This window comes from Equus przewalskii, chromosome 26, assembly GCF_037783145.1.
Source record: "Equus przewalskii isolate Varuska chromosome 26, EquPr2, whole genome shotgun sequence".
Classification (NCBI taxonomy): Eukaryota; Metazoa; Chordata; class Mammalia; order Perissodactyla; family Equidae; genus Equus; species Equus przewalskii.
This window is the reverse complement of record NC_091856.1, coordinates 23,071,261-23,090,525: the sequence shown is the minus strand read 5'-3', so window position 1 is coordinate 23,090,525 and position 19,265 is coordinate 23,071,261. Positions and strand designations below refer to the sequence as shown.

Genomic DNA, 19,265 nt, shown 5'->3' with positions numbered 1-19,265 from the left:
TTGCCTGTTGCTCATCAGATATTAAGTTAAGTAGGACTTTGAATGTTAAATCATGTAGTATAACTTCTATTTTAAAGTGAAAATAAAATCACATCTACACTGAGTGTGGCATTTTCTTTTAACCTTTTTCCTTTTGTTTTTCTTTTAACTTCTTCCACCTCCCATTTCACTTGAAAAAAAAAATATTGTGACCAATTCAGCCTTCCATTAGAAGCTGTGTTCTGTCTGAGTCCCTGGAAATCCCAAATAACAAAGACCTTTCTTTTGCAGTGAAATATATTTTTAATTTCTCCAAGGCAAGGTGGTGAATTATTCACAGAGCCTTGTTCCTTTCCTGTTTTTACAGCACAACATTTTAAAATATGCAAAGCTTTGGATTGAGTTCCAGTGTTGGACAGCAGACCCTACAGTTTCCTCGATCCTCAGTGTGGAGGAATGGGGAGAGGAAAGGGGCAAAGATTTACTGTTGATTAAACACAATGTGCCAGAAACTGTCTGAGATCCTTTTTACATCATCATTTCATTCATTTACTCATGGAAAAATATTTCTAAGAGCCTCCTCATGCAATGGGAGAAAAAAGAGGTGGTAAGTGGCGGTGAATGAAAGGGCAGGCTCTGGACTTCGATTGCCCGGTTCCAATCCTGCCTCCTGCTCTTTATCAGTTTTGTGTCACCTTGGCAGGTAACTCAATGCTCTAAGTCTCAGTTTCTACTTTTTTAAATAGAAATAATAATCGTACTTCCTTTGTGCATATTGTGGATATCAAATAAGATGATGCATTATAAGTGCTCAGCACTGTGTTTGGCACCTAAGAAATTGTTGGTATTGTTGTGGTGGTTATTCTTCTTCTCTATTATTATTTTTGTTATCATTTAGTGGGGCTAAGGAACTTGGGGACTCAGGATTAAAACCCGTTTCTGTCACTCACTTGGTGAATGTGAGTTATTGAGAAATTCACTTTCCTGTCTGGATATAAGTTTTCCCCTCTTAATGCAAAGAAGTGCAGAAAATTTTATTCACTATAATTTTTCCTAAGAAGAACACCATGTTCATTTAGAAGAAAGGCTATGATGAGCTGTTTGAGGTGCCAGGTCAATTCCTAAGGGCATACTCAAACAACAAGACGTGCTCCTTAAACTGTCACATATAGGACAAGTAAATGCATTTGTTTGGCTCCCGAGGGAGAGCATAAGGAAGGAAAAGGGAGGGAGAAAGAGCATGAGGAAGGAAAAGCCCGTGGGAGGGCTGACACCTAAGACATTTCCATGGGAGCCTCAAATTTTTGGTGAAATCTATTAAACTCATAAAATACATGATATGAGTCATTTTCATATGGAGGATTGCGAAAGGAAAAATTGGGGGTCTGGAATGACACATAGGAATACAGGGATATCAATTTCCCTTAGTCCCTCTGAAGATCATATTTTGGACCAAAAGAAACACCTTGTAGCCTGGGTATCTGTGTCATGTGTGTGATTAAGCTTGCATGCGTGCGTCGGAGTGCTTGCCTCCCTGCATAGACAGATGTGCACAGATGCCTACCTACGATTGGATGTAAGTTCCTCTATTCATAGACATACATACACACATACACAATACACATGTGTGTGCATTGGACTCCTTCATGTGGATGCAATGTACACATATATGTGAGCTTGCACATGTATGTGGAAGTGTGTATATTACATTAATGTCTTTATACATGAGGGCTCATGTTTTTGTACTTGCGTGTATGTTTGTGTGTATATTTGTTATTCCTCACCCTGTATTTTGGGACATCTCCCCTTGGCTAAGAGGAAGGCTGAGAATAAAGCCACAAGTGCTCAGAGGAAAGGATGAGGGATGTTCCTGGAGGCCTAAAGTCCAGACTTCCCATCTCCTATCTGGGAACAGTAGCCCCTGTTGACTCAAAAGGTAAAATGAGCAGCTCCCACTTCATCCCCAATCTGCTGTGTGTCTGAGCCCCACTTGGTTCCCCTCTCAAAGAAGAGCTGCAAAGAGTGAGGCAAAGCCCCCAGAGGAGAGAGACTGAGAAAAGGCCTATATGGGGTGAAGTGGCAATTTTCAGGAATGCCCAAGTGGGAAAGCAACTCTAAACAGAACATTCTCTTAATAAATAAGAAATTAAATCTTAATAATGCAGCAAGAAGCCATTAACCCCTCTTGATCTAAAGTTTGCTTCTGCCAGTTCTCAGTCCAGAGGGAACTGGACTTATTTCACCTGTCTTTTACAGGCCCCTTGGAGAGCCTGAGCTGACACTTGTAATATTTATTTCCTCCACCTCCTGGTTCTAATATCTAGCATATTCGCTTATTTAATCATTTACCTGTCTACCCATCTATGTAGTCATCTATCCACTCAATCATCTGTCCACCCATCCATCTATCTATCCATCCATTTATCCTTCAAATGATAACTGAACATCCATTCTTCATCTGACCTAGGAGAAGCATTGGGAACATTACAAAGAAGAATCAGATAGAGTCCTTAATCCACCAGGCCACCACCCACTGCCCCTGGAGCTCAAAGTCTAATTGTACATAAAGCCATTTTTAAGCAAAATCTATTCAGGTCTCTGTGGAGTCTAAAGGATGGAAGGCTTCACAGGAAAGTTCATGTCTTATTCTGAACTCAGCTCAATCCTAGGCATGTGGAACCCAGACATTAATTTTGGTGATGATGAATCTTCTTACTGGGAGATTTCTGTCTAGTAGTTGAGGCAGATATGTCAATCAATAAACACTGTGGAGGTGGACCACTTCCATATTTATTTCTTCACCCATGAATATCCTGACCACTTGTTAAACATATGATACATGCCCATATTATGCTAGGCAGTGACAACGGGATGATGAAAAACTCTTACATACTCCCTGACCTCAAAGTGTTTCTCCTCTGGTGAAGGAGAAAGGCTGTTAAACAAGCAATCAGCATGAAATATGATAGAAGACGTATTGGAGAAATAAAAGAGACTGTGGGAGCATGTGGTCAGAGCTCTTAAACTAGTTTAAGTAAAGAGTGGGGAATTAAGGGAAGACTTCCTAGAGGGGGTTTTGTCTTAGGTGGCACCTGAGTGATGAGTAGAAGTTAGCCAGAAGAAAAAATAGAAAAGCAGAGTCCAAGGATGAGAAAAAACAGGGTGCATTTGTATAGGATAGAGCAAACCTAGAGAGTAGCAAGGGGTGCAGCTGGAGAGACCAGGTCACCAGTGCCTCGTGTCCCTCATTATCAACAGGGAAGCAGGCACCCTTCTTCTGGGCTGCATTCCATTCTTTGGATCCCTCTACCTTTGCCATTCATCTGGCACATTGAAATGATCCCCTTATGTCTCTGTCTCCCTAGACAGCATTGTCCAATAGAAGTGTAACATGAGCAATGAGTGCAAGCCATTTTAATTTTTCTCTCATTTTTACTGTCATATTTTTAAAAATAATAAGTAAAAAGGGAGAATATATTTAACAATATTTTTATTTAGCATAATCTATCCAAAATGTTATCATTTTAACATTTAATCAATATAACAAACTATTAATGAGATATTTTACAATTTTATTTTTTTACATTTTCTAGATCTTGGAAATCTGCTGTGTAGTTTATATCTACAGTGCATTTCAATTTGCACTAGCCTCATTTCACAGCTAGTGGCTCCCATATTGGACAGCATGTGTGCAGTCATTTGGTGACTCTTGAACGGGGATGATGTCATATTCGCCTGTCACCCCAGTGTCTGCTGAAGTGCTCAGCGCACACAAAATGCTCAGTGCATGCACGCGGAACTAAACTGGTGCACAAGCTAAAGAACTGTAGAGGGAAGGTGATTGCATATCTCTTGGGATGAGAGTGTGATTGGGGAAAACTCACTAGGAAGCTGATACCTGAACAGGTCCTGAAGAGTGGATAGGAGTATGCCAGGTCAAAGATAGAGAAGGGGTGGTAAAAGGAGGTGACATTTGAATTGAGACCAGAAAGCTGGATAGGATTTCAACAGCAAGACATTTAGGAGAGAGACAAAATGACATTCCAAACAGAAAAAAGAGTCTGAGGAAAGCCTGGGAGGAAAATTGGCAAGAGTAAGTCACAGAGGCAGAAGGAACGGTTTGGCTGGTACACATGGAGGGAGGCCGCACTTAAAAGACAGACTGGAGGCTGCATGTGGAGAACTCTGAGTGACAATGGGATAATGTTCTAGAAGCAGTCATGGAGGGGTCTGAGGCAGAGGAATTAACCTGTGGGTCGGAACTTTACCCACTTCCTAGGATGACCACTGTCCCTCTGAAAGTAAGTTAGTTTTTCTCTTCAACTCGAAAAATCGTCGTCATTCTAAAGAAATTTCAGTGATCTTAGGTACCAGGCTCTGTCCTTAAAAAGTATTGATAGTGTTTGTTCTCTGACTGTCTATTGTATTGGGTTGTTTAGATGTAAGGATAAATCTCATACAAATGATATCTTGCAGTAATCAAATAATGGCAGTTTACTCTTCCACAATGCTCACTATGGGCCAGGTGGGGTTCAAGTAGTTCACGTAATTAACTAGTTTAGTCTTATGACAACCCTGTGAGATAAGTACAGTTGGTATCCCCAGTTTTACACATGAAGAATCTAAAGTATAGAGAATAACTTGCTCGTGCAGCTTGTTCAAGTCCAGGCAGGCTAGCTCCAGAGACCACTTTTTACTATACTCCAAATGATTTTGGGTGGCTAAAAAAAACTAGACACTGATTTAAGGACTTTACACGTGTTAATTAATTTATCCTTTTTAATAACTGTATGGAATAGGTGATGTTCTTCTCCTAAAATTGTTAATGAGTAAACTGAGGAACAGAGAGGTTAAGAACCAAAATAAAAGTCACTGTAAGTTAGTACTGTTAGTAGTCTATATGTGTTTTTCTCAGGAAAACTTGATGGAGTAAAATGTATAAGTTTGTATATTCCTCTCTCTGTCTCTCTGTCTCTTATCTCCCCTTTCCTTATACCTAACTTTCTTGCCATCTCCCTTCTCCCCCAGATGTAACTTCTCCATTGCAGTCTCAGAAACACAGTGCCTGGTATATGTAGGTATTTAGGAAAACAAATTGATAAATTAAGTATTTACTATCTACTGTATGCCAAGCATGGGGCTTTGTACAAGGGATAAAGAAGTAGCTGATATAGACAGTGTCTGACTTCACAGAGCTGACAATTCAGTTTTTCCTCTCTATATAGGCACATAGTTTTTTCCCTGTCTATCTGTATCTGTCTCTCAACTGTATCTTATCTATCTATCTATCTATCTATCTATCTATCTATCTGTCTGTCTGTCTGTCTATCTATTTCATTAGCCATCCATCCATCCATCTATCCATCCATCCATCACTCTGTCTAGGAAGGGGTAGAAAAAGGATAAAGAGAGAAAGAGAAGGAGGGAAGAGGAGAGGGGAGAGATGAGAAGAGGAAATAAAGGAACTGGATAAAGAAGAGGAAGCAGAGGAGGAAGAGAAAGGAATAGGAAGGGACTATCTACAACAAATTCATCAGTCTACAGAACAGACTGAGCCTCAAAGAGAGGAAGTGAGTTGTGTTAAGAGATGATGCTGGTGAGAACTATGAAGTGGATTAGCAGAGTTGGACATGATGACTAAGAGTTTTTCCATGATCCTTGTCCTAATGGAGCTTGGCACTTACAGCCATCTCTGGACTGTTTCTTTTACATTGTGCTCTTTATTTTCAGAGGCAGAAGGAAATTTGGGGAAAATTAGTGGGAGATTTGAGGCTGTTTTCAGCATCCAGGTCCTGGAGCCTTTCCTTCCACCCCAAAGTTTGACTGTCTGCCTGACCTTCTTTCCTTTCTAATGCAGGGGAGGAGGCCTTGACCATGTACATGGACAAAAGTCGCCTCGACAGGAAGTCAGGGAATGCCACTCAAAGTGTTGAAGCTCTGCACCAGCTTGCATCATCCTACTTTGTTGACCGTGATGGCACCATGAGGAGGCTCCATGAGATCCAGATATCAACTGGAGCAATCAAGGTATGGATAGAGGGTGGATTTTGGGGGGCAGGTTCTTAAGACAACAGCACTGCAACACAGGGATTCTGAGAGTCAATGGGCGAATGCAATCCCTGGCTTCATACCCATGTACCTAACAGTGCCCAATGCCAACCACTCTGACCAAGGTCATCAAGTGCCCTGTAATATGATGAGCATTGTCATTAGGGTGAACATATGTACTGATTTACTGGGACAGCCCTGGCTACGGTCATGGTATAATTATCAGCAATCCTCCCATTCATTCTTAAAGTTCTCCTGTATGATTTTCACCTTTCTAGGTGAAGAAACTGAGGCTACAATGGGCAAATAATTTCACAGGGTCATAGAGGAAGCAAGAGTCAGATTACTGATGCCTAGGTCAGAAATTTTTAAAATATCTGTGTTTTTTATCCTGTTCCCCTCCCCTGCTCTGCCATCTTACAGATAGGAAAATTGAGGTCCAAGGGTTAAAGACTTGAAAACTTTTTCAAGGTTACACAGCTAAAGAGCATCTTAACAGGGACTAGAATTCCACTCTCTAGACCATGAGTCAGTGAATATTTTCAATAAAGGACAAGATAATAAATATTTCAGGCTTTGCACGTGGTCTCTGTTGCTAAAACTCAACTCTGCTGCTCTAGCACAAAATCAGCCATGGACAATATGTAAACAAATAGATGTGCCTGTGTTCCAATAAAACTTTATTTACAAAAACAGGCAGTCTGTTACCTACTGACTGATGCTCATCTATACCAGTGTTATCCAATAGACCTTTCAAGATGATGGAAATGTCTGAAATTTGTGCTGACCAAGACATCAGCCATTAGACATATGGGGTTTAGAGCACTTGAGATGTGGCTACTGAGGAACTAGATTTGTAAATTTATTTCATTTTAATTAATTTAAATTTAAATAACCACGTTGGATAGAATAGCTCAAGACTGTCAATTCAGTGCCTTACAGCACAAGAAATTAAAAAAAAAAAAAGATTCCATTTTAAATTCAATAAATTCAGGGATTACCTTAGTAAGGGAGGACTTTTTGGATATAAAGGATTAGTTCTTTCTGAGGGTCTCAATGCAGACTTTTTGCATCTCAAATTTTCTTAAACCAGATTATACCTGCATTTTACTTCGCAATCTTCAGTGTAACTTTTTCTGAATAAAACACAGACCTAGCCTTATATTAAGACTTTCACAGATATCTCTAGGGGAAAAAATGTGTATGTGGGGCATTGTGACAAGGGAGATTCAGGCAGGTGAGTCAGAAATTGACCAAGGGAAAAGAAAAATGTGGGAGGGAGTTACTGAGAAGGGAGGTAGGAAGGAGAGAAATAAATCAGATCGACAAACAAAGAGTCAGCTTATCTTAGAAAAATCACCTATATTGGGGGGATTATGTTGTTAGGGAACTCAGCACAGAGAATCTTTATGAAGCCATCAGAGTCAGAGTGAAGCAAAGGCCTGGTTTTCATTATCACCAAATGGTTCTCTCCCCACTGGATGGGATGCGGAATTGAGATATTGAAGCTCTGTCAGAAGATAATCCTCCTTTGTGCATCCTGGAAGGGCAGCCTGCCTCCTCAAGAGGAATTTCCCGGAGCCATTGCACAGAGGCCTCTCACAAAACCATTCTTACAGTAGCACTGTCTTCTACACTCAACCTGGAACCTGGATTTTTTTTGGCCATTTCTTGATGTTACCTCAAGACCCAGCTGGCTAGAATTGGTCTCACTGCCAGATTTAAGATGAGCAGCTGATGCAGATGGGGAAGCTTTGCCTATGGTTTTCTTTTTCTGAGTATCTTCAGCTAAGTAAATTGGTAGTATTGACTTTCGTTAGATAATAGCTATGATATTATTCCTTACAAAAAAGGAATAAATTATTATTATTGTGTTTTTGTGTGTGTGTGTGAAGAAGATTGGCCCTGAGCTAAAATTTGTTGCCAAGCTTCCTCTTTTTCTTTTTCTTTTTCTTTCAGTTTGAGGAAGACTGTCCCTGAGCTCACATCCCTGACTACCTTCCTCTATTTTGTATGTGGGACATCACCACAGTGTGGCTTGATGAGCGGTGCATAGGTCCATGCCTGGGATCCAAATCAGCAAACCCTGGGCTGCTGAAGCTGAGTGTGCAAACTTAACCTCTACGCCACCAGGCTGGGCCCAAGAATAAATTATTTTAAAAAACCAAGGCCTAATAATTCTTCATTTATTTACAAATGATCACAAAAATATGATCTCCTTACCTATTGAGGTTGATAAGAGAATTACCAACATTCCACAGGTGGGGAAGTTGAGGCTTAGAAAAGGAAGTTACTGATGCAAGCCTTCATAGCTGGAAAAAGGGCAGAATTGGCATTTGGAGATATATGTGACTGTTTCCCAAGTCATCACTCCCTCCAACAATTAATGCTGTGTCTTTATAGTTGGGTGCAAATCTCAAAACAGCCCTGCAACTGATTGTGTTACACAATGGGAAAAGAAGCCTAAAGTGACAGAGAAACCTCTTTTCATACTGAGCCATCTTCTTGCAAGCTTATTTCTTTGAACACCTCTTCCCCTATTGTCCACCACCTCAATTACTCTAAGACAATGTTTTGGAAACACACCGCCCATAGGATTCGGGTGTTTTGTTCTGCAGTGGTGCTGATTGTGCTTTTTGCTGAAATTCTTTTTGGAAAATGGGGATAATTTTATTATTTTTGCCTAATAATAATGCATATGTACTCATTACAATTTATGGAGACTTTGGTTTACAAGATGCCCATCATTGAACATGTGCCATGCATCAAGCACTTATACCCATCATGTCTAGTCTCACGACCTTCCCTAGAAAGGATTTACTCACTTCAGGTTGCAGAAGCTTAGAGAACTTGCAACTTTCTTAGGTCACAGAGCAAATAAATGGCCCAGCCAGCATTTAACACTGATTCTCCTAATTCCAAAGCTCATGCTTTTGAAATATGCTATAGTGCTTCCACTTATCAGTTCATTTAATACTGAAGGTATCTTTGTGAAGTGAGAAACAGCGATGGAACCTGGGCATTCTGGCTCCCGTTTGTGTGCATAATTGCTCTGCCATCCCATTGTCTGCTTGATGACAGCCAGGCAGGGTCCTTGGCACAAGCAAGGTACTAAGGAAGTGGCCACTGGCTCAGGCCAGAAGACTTTCACTGCTGACTTTGCTCTGCTGGGTGCTGACTCCGCAGAGTCTGTCCCAGACAAAGGCATCTGTCTCACATCTGTCACCCTTGATGTCCACTCTAGGTCACAGAGACACGCACTGGGCCACTGGGCTGTAACAGCTATGACAATCTGGACTCTGTGAGTTCCGTCCTTCTGCAAAGCACGGAGAGCAAACTGCACCTTCAAGGTAGGATGCTGGTGGGAATGGTGGGACCACAGTGGGAGGGGGAAGCAGTCTCAGAGAAGAGGGACTCGGGGGTATTGGAGGCATGATGTGGAAGGAGAATGAAGAAGATGAAAGACAGAGAAACCAAGGAAAACTATCAATATGGAAATTAAAACTGTTATGATATGATGTCTTTTTTAAAAATTTTAACATATACAGGATATCAAATTCATGCTTATTAATTAGTTTTCAAATATAAAGTATGGAAATGTGAGCTTTATCTGATTATTTTGATGAAAATGTCTAAACGGTGTTATTTATAGATGCTCCATATGTAATATATATTAAAGTTTCATATCATGTCATCTGAATTTCCTGCATTATTGTCTTTGATTTTCTATGTATTTTGGCAGGTGTTATTTGAATTCTAAGAACTGAGGGGAATTTTATAGAGTTTTTGGTTCTATGTAATCTTCTTTTTCCTTATTTGTTAATCATTTATTGTCTTCAATATATTCACACACACACACACACACATATGTGTGAGTGTGTGTGTGTGTATGTGTGCTTGTAACAGAGTTCACAAATGTTAACATCAGTCCTGGCTGGAGTGTAAAGAGACAAATACTCTTAAGCATTGCTATTGAGAATGTAACAATTATAAAGATTAATTTGTTGATATATATAAATATTTATATATTTTTAATGTCTATTATATGTCAGGTCCACATTAGGTGTTCCATATATACTCATTACCTTAAAGAAAATATACCCTTTAAAACAGTGATTTTATTGTTATTAATTCATCATAAAGAGGATGGGAGATTGTAGAGAAAAACTGACAATGCCTTAAGCACAGATAGTGCTATTTTCAAAAACATAATTTATAATAGCTAAGAAAGCAATGTAAAGATCTCAATTTTCCACATGAAGAGGTTAAGTGAAGTACGTAGCATCCACACAGCATAATATTGGGCAAGTAGCAAAATGTTGTTTATAATGAATTCCCAAGAATATTTGAAAATGATTTGATATAATATTAATTAAAAAGTGGATGGTTTCTGATTGAACATATGGCATGATCTTAACAATATAAAAGGATAGGAAAAAATAATATTATAATGAAATATGCCAAGGTGTTAAAAGAGGTTATCTCTGGATGGTTAAGTTATAGATGATTTATTTTAGGCTTTCAGTTTCTTTTCTAACTTTCTGCAATGATCATGTGTTAACTTTATAGTCAGAAAAAAAATGACATACTTTAACTTTGAGCAGACTAAAAATGTGACCTTCTAGAAAGGTATATGATAAAGGTGATCCTGAATGTCAGTGGGAGGAAAGCTGAGTTGAGATTGGCAGGTAGAGCTAAGCAGAGCTTAATATGACTTTTATATTCTGGTTCCTTGGCAACTCTTTGATTCATGCTCCTGTTATAGAAGATAGTTGGAAAATGATGCAGAGAGGGCTTAGAAATGTCACTTGAGAGCAATGAATGAAAATCCTCAGGGAAATTTAGGCCAGGAAAGTGGTTTAGTGTGAAAACAAAACACAAAAAACAAAACCTTGAATACATGAAGAATAACCCTATTCCCTTTAGTAGAGAAAAGAGTAGACAGATGAGTTTTGTGATTCCTGATAAGAAAGGAGATAAGAAAGATAGATCGGCCTTGGGTGTGCCAGGATTTTCAACTTCTTAGTTGCTGTGGTAGCCACAGCGACCTTGTGAAGTGAGAGTCGGGTTTCAACCCAGGAAGTTTGGCTTCAGTTTGCAGTTGATCACCCTGCTGGGTATGTTGGAAGTGGAGAGACCCGTGAGTTATAATTGGAATAAATTTAGAAGGGATTAACAGGATGTTACTAGGAAGTTATTAAGATCTTAGGGGCATTTAAAAGCTGATTTACCTTGACGCTAATGAAGCTTAAGGTTCAGAGCTCCCTCACCTTCTAAGTCCTCAACTTTTCTCATTCTAAATATTCACTTTCATGTTTAATTTCGAATTTCTCTTCTCAGTAAGCAACTGTAGTACAACCCTTAGTCATCCAAAACCCAGGTCTACCATTTGTTACATTATTAGAAGTATGTTACCCACAAAAAATGAGGTGACAGCTTTGTCCTATCCTAGATTTGTCAGAGCACACCAGGAGTATTGGGTCCTAGTGTCACACTTCAAGAAGGACATTAAGAAACTAAGATGTGGCTGAAGGAAGGTATCGTATGAAAAATAGCTGAAGAAGGTTGGCTTGTAGCAAAAGGACTTGTCTTCAGATACCTATAGGACTGTCTTACAGAAAAGTTAGGCAAATTTATTAATACAGATAAAAGGAGCCAAATGTCATCTGCTTACAGGAAACTACAAAGATCCCACCTTTTCACTGAGATAAGTAGATCTCAGTTTAAACTCACTGTAAAATAGATCTTCTAATGCATATTCATGTACAAACCTGGAATGGCCTGCTGAAGTATGGGGTGACTGTCTGTTATCAGAGAGTTGTAAGTAGATGACATTTGGCAGGAATGTTGTAGAGATTTTTTAATCATCGCTCCTTTGGGTTGGGTGACTAAAGTGGGTGATCTTTAAGACTTCCTCAATACTAATTCTAGGGTTTTTTGAAGATAATGAATCACTAAACCTTTACTGACACTGACTATGTGCCAAGTCCAATGCTAGACCATGGGCACATGAGCACAAATCAGTTCAATTGAATTCAATAAATATATTTTTTAAGAAGCGACATTGGCATTGAGCTAAGCACAGGATACAGTGGTGAATAAGACAGACGTAGTTTCTATTCTGAGGCAATATGCACTCTACCAGAGAAGATAGACTTAAACGAACAATAATAGGTATAATAAATTTTAATGGAGAAAAATTATGAAGGTTTCATGGTACTAGAAGGTATGGGGACTTAACCTACTAGGGAGTCAGGGAGGTTTTCTTGCTAAAAATATGGATAAGATTAGACCTGAAGGATGAAGAGGAGGGCAGGAACGTGGATATCAAGGCAGGCAGAAGAGTCTTTATGAAGGAGCGTTCGAGGAGATGAAAAAGTCTGAAGAGATTAAAGCAGAGACATCAATGGTGAGAAAGACAAAATAATCCTTCAAATCTTGGAAGGCCTCTGAAGCACATTAATGAGTTGCACATTAGTTTAAGAGCAATGGCATCATGGAAGGGTTTTAAAAAAGGAAGTAGCGTGAAGAGATTGATGTTTTGGAAGATGACTCTGGCTCTTGTGTGGTCAATGAATTAGAGTGGGGTAGATTAGAGGTTGGTGACCAGTCAGGGGCTAGTCCAGTGCTCAAGATGACATGTCACAAATTTATACCGTAGTGGTAGTGGTTGGGTGGAGAGAAATGGACCAATTTTAGAATTACTTAGGAGACATAATGACCGAGATTTACTGAAAACATCATGAAGAATTTAGATAATTGGGTGAATGGATTGTGGGAATGAGATAGAGAGGATGGACAGGAAAATACATATGATTCAAGATAATACGTGGTATAATAGAGATAATAATAGTAATGCATGCTATTATGGAGATTCAGAAAAGGAGTAATTCATTCTATCTGTCTAGGTAGAGGAGTCATAGAAAAAACAGATAGGAAAAATCATATTCTCTTGGTGGAAGGTAAAAGAAAAAACCTTAAATATAAGAGAGAAGAATATCTCATGTCTTTTCAGTAAGCTGATATTGATTCAGTAGGGTACAAAAAGCACTAAGTATAAAGAAAAAGATTGATAAGTAGGACTACATTAAAATTAAGCATTTCTGGGGCTGGCCCCGTGGCCGAGTGGTTAAGTTCGCGTGCTCCACTGCAGGCGGCCCAGTGTTTCGTTGGTTCGAATCCTGGGTGCGGACATGGCACTGCTCATCAAGCCATGCTGAGGCAGCGTCCCACGTGCCAAACTAGAAGAACTCACAGCGAAGAATATACAACTATGTACTGGGGGGCTTTGGGGAGAAAAAGGAAAAAAAATAAAATCTTTAAAAAAAATTAAGCGCTTCTGTTCATCAGAGGCTGCTATGCACGAAATGAAAATGAAAGCTACAGTGGAAGGAAATATTTGTGATATATGTATCTGACAAAGAATTGTTGTGCAAAATGTATAGATAACTCCTAAAACCAATAAGAAAAAGGCAGACAATCCAGTAAGACAAGAACATGGGTAAAAGCCATGAACAGGGGCTTCACAAACAAGAATATCAAAATGGCAAATAAACATGTGAAAAAGTGATGAACTTTTCTAGTCCTCAGGAAATATAAATTAAAACCACAATTCAATATCGTAACACAACAATCAGTCTGGTTCAAATAAAAAAGACTGACAATATCAAGGAATAACAATGTGGCGCGCTGGGGACTTACAGGCATTGTTTGTGGGAGAGTGAATTAGTACAGACACTGGAAAATGCTTTTGGCGGTATCTACTAAAGCTCGATATGTCCTCACCCCATGACCCAGCAATTACAATGCCTAGGAATATGCCCAACAGAAATATGACCGATGTTCACCGAAAGACATGAATGTTCATAGCAGCTTTATTCAAAACAGCCCCCAAATGCAATTAGCCTCAAATGCCCATCAACCAGAAGATGGATATAAGTTGTCATATAGTCTCATGATGGGCTACAATACAGAAATCAGAAAGAATAAACTACCCTTTAATGCAAGAATGTGGAAGAATCCTATGAACATAATAACGCTGAGTAAAAGGAGCCAGACTCAAAAGACTACACTCTCTATGATTCCATTTCTATACAGGTCAAAATAGTAAATGCAAGTTTTAGAAGTCTCAAGAACATTAACCTTTGGGGGGGGGGGAGGGCAGTGACAGAAGGGAGACAAGAGAGGTTTCCGGAGGTATCAGTAATGTTCTGTTTCTTGATCTGAGTGGCAGCACATGGGTGTGTTTGCTTTGTGAAAATACATACAGCTGCACACACATGATTTATATATTTATATGTATGCATTTCTGTGTATACAATATGCATCTATTAAAATTTTATTTAATAATGTGCTCCATCTTGACATCCTCTGCAAAGAGGAAACATGAATAAAACAGAGACGTAAAAGAGCAGGACATGGTCTAGCCTGGCTAGAAGACAGCTGCATGGACGGAAGGTGGAGGAGCCAGGAACAACAACAGATAGGATAGATTCCATGCTTCCTTATGTGCCAGGGACTGTGCTAACTTATTTTTATTATATTTATCTTTATTGATTTTTCTCTTTAACTTATATTTATTTGTATTGTGTAACTGTATCTATTACATTTTTAATCCTCACACCATTTTTCTGAGGAAAATGTAAATAACATCCCCATTTTGTAGGTGAGGAAACTGAGGCTGAGAGAGGTTACTCAATAAACAATTGAGCTTGAATTTTCACCCTGACAGCCTGACTTCAGAGCTTCTCCTCAAAATATAGTTCTGTATTCCTCTGAATGAGGCTGGGAGGGGAGACCCTGCAGATTATTTTGGCAGGGAGAGGACACGAATGATACTCTAATGATGTCTACCTTGTGTTGTTTCATAAAATGTTCACAAAACAGGGCAAAGGTAGAGGGACAGAGGAAAAAGAAGAGGATTGGAAAACAAGACTAGAAATGAGAAAGAAACATCATGAAAACCATCGGAGGCTCTTAGTAGTCAAAGCAGCAACAGCTGAACTAGTAGTAATAATCTAATGGCATAATGATAACTTCTTATTTTTATGCTTCTCTCTCTAGGAAGCCCATTGAGTGTTTTACTGACATTGTCTTGTAATTTAATCTAGTATCCATCTGGTGAGGTGTACAGAGAGCCGAGCTCTGCCTCAGTAGCTCACTGATGTGGAAACGGATGCAGAGAGAATATTTTGCTGAAATCTAGGGATGATCCAGACATAACATTCATTCATACCTTCATTCATTCATTTAGCAATATTTATTGGACATCAACTATATGTCAGAGATGGTTTTAAGAGCAGTGAGTAAGCTAAGTTTCAATCATTTTGGAGCTTATATTTAGTAGGTGAGGGGAGCCGACAATAAACAAGGACATAAAGAAATATATTTTCTTTACAATCAGAGAGATAGTGAGGGAACAGATCATGTAGAAATTTGTAGACCATGGAAAAGACTTTAGATTTTACTCTGGATGAAATGAGAAGCCACTGCAAATTCAGGCAGTGGAATAAGTTGACATGACTTACATTTTAAATGAATCACTATGCCTGTTGTGTAGAAAAGACTATAGAGGGCAAGAACACATACAAGGAGCCCAGTTAGTAGGCTGTTGTGTTTATCAAGGTGAGAGAAAATGGTAGCCTGGACCTTCATAATGGCAATGAGCGTTGTGAGAAATGATTGCATTATGAATATATTTTTACGTAGTGCTGACATTATTTGGTAAGGGACTGAGAAATGCTTGTGAGAGAAAGAAATAAAGGATGACCCCAAAGTTTTGCCTGAGTAACTGCAATGATGGAATCTCCTTACTGATATGGCAAAGACTGGGAGGTATCAGCTTTGATGAGACATAAGAAATTGGGTTTGAACCTAATTGAATTTTAACCTAAGCTTGAGAAGTTTATTATATATACAAATAAATGTGTATGTTGGATGGGCATTTGGAAAGTCAGTAGAGAGAGCCAGAAACATAAATTAGCGTAGAGATGATATTTAATGATGTGAGATTGGATAAGATTACGTTGGGAGAGAGTGTAGATAGAGAAAAGAAGGAATCCAGTTATTGAGCCATGGAGAATTTAATATTGAAGGGTTAAGATGATGGAATAAAAATGAGGAACGAGCAAAGGAAGTTAAGAAGTGGCCAGGGAGGTAGGAAGAGAGCCAAAGAGCATAGTATCCTGGAATCCAAGTAAAGAATGTTTTTTTAAACAGAAATCATAGTCAACTATGTCAAATGTTACTGATAGGATGATTAAGGTGAGCACTGAGAACTGAGTAGTGGATTTGGCAACATGGAGGTCATTGGTGATCCTGACAATGATGTTTCAATGCAATTATGGGAGTGAAAGCCTGAGTAGAATGAGTTCAAGAGACAATGGGTAGAGAGGAAGTGAAGGCAGGGGCTTTACCAAATCTACAGTATCTTTGCAGGAATATTGCAGTAAATGGCATCATAGCAGAAGGTGATGTGGAATCAGTATTTTTCTTCTTTTTTTTTTTAACATAGAAGCAAAACTTTTATATACTAATGGGAATTATTCTTCAGAGGGAAACATTGATTTTGTGAGCAAGAGGGATTATTTTAGGTCAACGTTGAGCAGGCAAGGATGGATAGGGTCTTGCGTGTGACTGGAGTTATTTGCCTTGGATAAGAGTGCCTGCAAGTTCATCCATAGTGAAGGGAGGGAAAGGAAAACATATTGGCCCAGAAGTGAGTATAATTCATAGATCTGTTGTTGGGGGCATTTCTTGAACTTTACTTGTGATTACTTCTCATAGATTTGCTACATGATCTTTTGGATTTTAGTATCTCTGAAATTAGAATGTTTCTTATAACTAATGGTGTGTCATAGTTTAATTGACGAGGTTTTTTTTTCCTTAGTGTACATAAACAATGGTATGTTTTATAATGAATGGTATCTTGGATGCAAAGGTATATGATATTTTTCTTGACCAAAAAAGAGTGAATTCACTAGCCTGTTCCCAGATTCCAAAAGAGAAAGATGGATGGGAGGAGAGGAAAGATCTTTAAGAGATGGGAGGCTAGTCAGTGAGGGATATGGAATGAAAAACTGATAACTTGAGATATCATCTATGCTCTGCACCTCCAAACAGGGCCACCTGAGACTGCTGTGTTTTGAGAGACTACTCCTAAAATTCATGTTCAAATGGCCCATTTTATTTGTTGATCTCAAATCATTTCTCTTCCTCCTTCTCTGTCCTCTTTCTTCCTCCTCCTCCTTCTCCCTTCTTTTCTTTTCCTATGTCTCTGTTTGAAACCTCAACTCCTTCCAGACTAGGCTCTATCTCCCATCACTTATGCATCCAGAATCTCTTCATACCTTAAGTGACCTCTGTTCTCTCTTCTGCTGAGTTTGGGCCATCATTCAATGCTCAACACAAACGTCCATCCCCTTGTCAAGAATCCTTCCTTCTGCATTCCTGCCTTGGTTCATCCCTTCTGCTCATTATTTCACTGTTCCCGGGATCACTGCAAAGATTGCCAAATGAGCCACCTTGATTCTGAGCACTCCTGCTGATCCATCCCCATCCCAGCAGCCAGTGTGGTCTTAAAATCAAATCAAATACTGTCACTTCCCTACTTAAAACCCTTAACAACCTCTTAGAGATTTTGGTATAAGGTACATATTCTTAACTTGGTACCAGGCAACATAACCAAACCCTCGCCTATTTTCTTGTCTTTGTTTTATTCTACCATCCAACATGTATCCATATCTTTACTCCAGGCCTATGGAATTTCTTACATTTCACTATAGGCATCTTTTAAAATTTTTTTCATTACTTTGCACCTTTGCACATTATCTCCCCAGTTCCTGGACTTCCACCTCACCCAGGAAAGCTTCTCTTACCCTCTCTGCACCGGTTGTTAGACACTCTGCCCACCTTCTTCTCTACGATTTGTCACATAATAGTATAACCATCCTATTATTAATCTGACTTGCTAGTTGGAGTATAAATTTCTCATTGGTAGGGACCATCTTTATCTATAGCATAATATATAGAACTTGATAAATAAACAGTGCTCATAAGATATTTGTTAAATGAATTTATGAATGAATGAGTAAATAATTTAATGAATGAATCACTCAGCCCATAGTGAGCTCTGCTTTCTCTGAACTCTTACAGTTCTCATTCCACATCACACTGGATCCAGTTCAACCTAATGACCATTTCCTGAGAGCCTACTGTGTGCCAGCCACTATGCTACCTTGCATGGATAGCATTCTTCAAAAATGCATGTGCCTTTTCTACTGAATTGGATGTTACCTCTTCCAAGCTGGGGTCACGCCCCTTAATCCTACAAATGCCATTTCTTCTGAGAAGCCTCTTTTAAAACCTTTTATGGCATGATTTTTTTTACTCACTTTGCAGTATATTCATTTGTATTTGGGTTTTATCTCTTCTATTAGATTGGATTATAGGCTTCTTTAAGGAAAGGATTTTGCCTTGCCAACTGTGTTTCCTCATAATAAACACAATGCCATGGACAAAGGAACTCAATACATATTTGCTGAATTGAAGTTTTGTGTATGATTGGTGGAAAGTGACAGTAGAAGGAGGAAGACTAGTAGGAAGGGATAAGGAGTGAAAGAGGAAGGGAAAAGGGAGTGGGAAGAGAGTGAGGGGAGGAAGAGGAAAGGATGGAGGAGAGGGAGGAGACAGAGAGGAGGAGGAAGAGAAGAAAAGGATAGAGAGGTGAGGAGGGAAAGTAGCAAGAGGAGGAGGCTGAGAAAAAGAAGTAGCACCCATAATCCCTTTCCTTAGTAGCTAGGCATCATAACTGGGGTGAAGATGATTATTTTCAAAATCATCTTGCACCAAGTAGTAGAAAGAGAAAAACAGAGAGTGTAGAAATGTTCAAAAACAAAACTTTTTTGAGCTGTTACTCCTTCTTAGACATTGTGCTTATAGCCATTCACCAATTCATCCCTCCCACCAGCTAAGAGTTAGGGATCATTCTCTCCATTATATAGATGAAGAAATTGAGGTTCAAAGAGATGAAAACTCTTTCCCAAGGTCTACCAGCTTTTGATTTCCCGTCGCCTGGGCTCCAAGGCTACTTTACTCTTCTTGGGGAGCTCTGAGTCAGCACTACACATTCTAGATGTAGGTAGAATGGTAATAAGTCCCTGCCCAACTGTAGCAGCAAAGGAAGAGGGGACAGGTCATGACTAGATCTCCTCTACCACAGCCCCATTACCCCATGTGGC

At 39.3% G+C, this 19,265-nt stretch overlaps 1 protein-coding gene across 1 annotated transcript in view; it reads left to right on the top strand.

The window, feature by feature from the left end:
- BRINP1 (BMP/retinoic acid inducible neural specific 1) overlaps positions 1-19,265 on the top strand; it is a 171,947-nt gene that overhangs the window by 107,481 nt on the left and 45,201 nt on the right. Inside the window, exons 4-5 of the mRNA XM_008519176.2 lie at positions 5,837-6,006; positions 9,272-9,377. Of these exons, the coding sequence (XP_008517398.1) occupies positions 5,837-6,006; positions 9,272-9,377 (276 nt within the window). The remainder of the gene's footprint in view (positions 1-5,836; positions 6,007-9,271; positions 9,378-19,265) is intronic.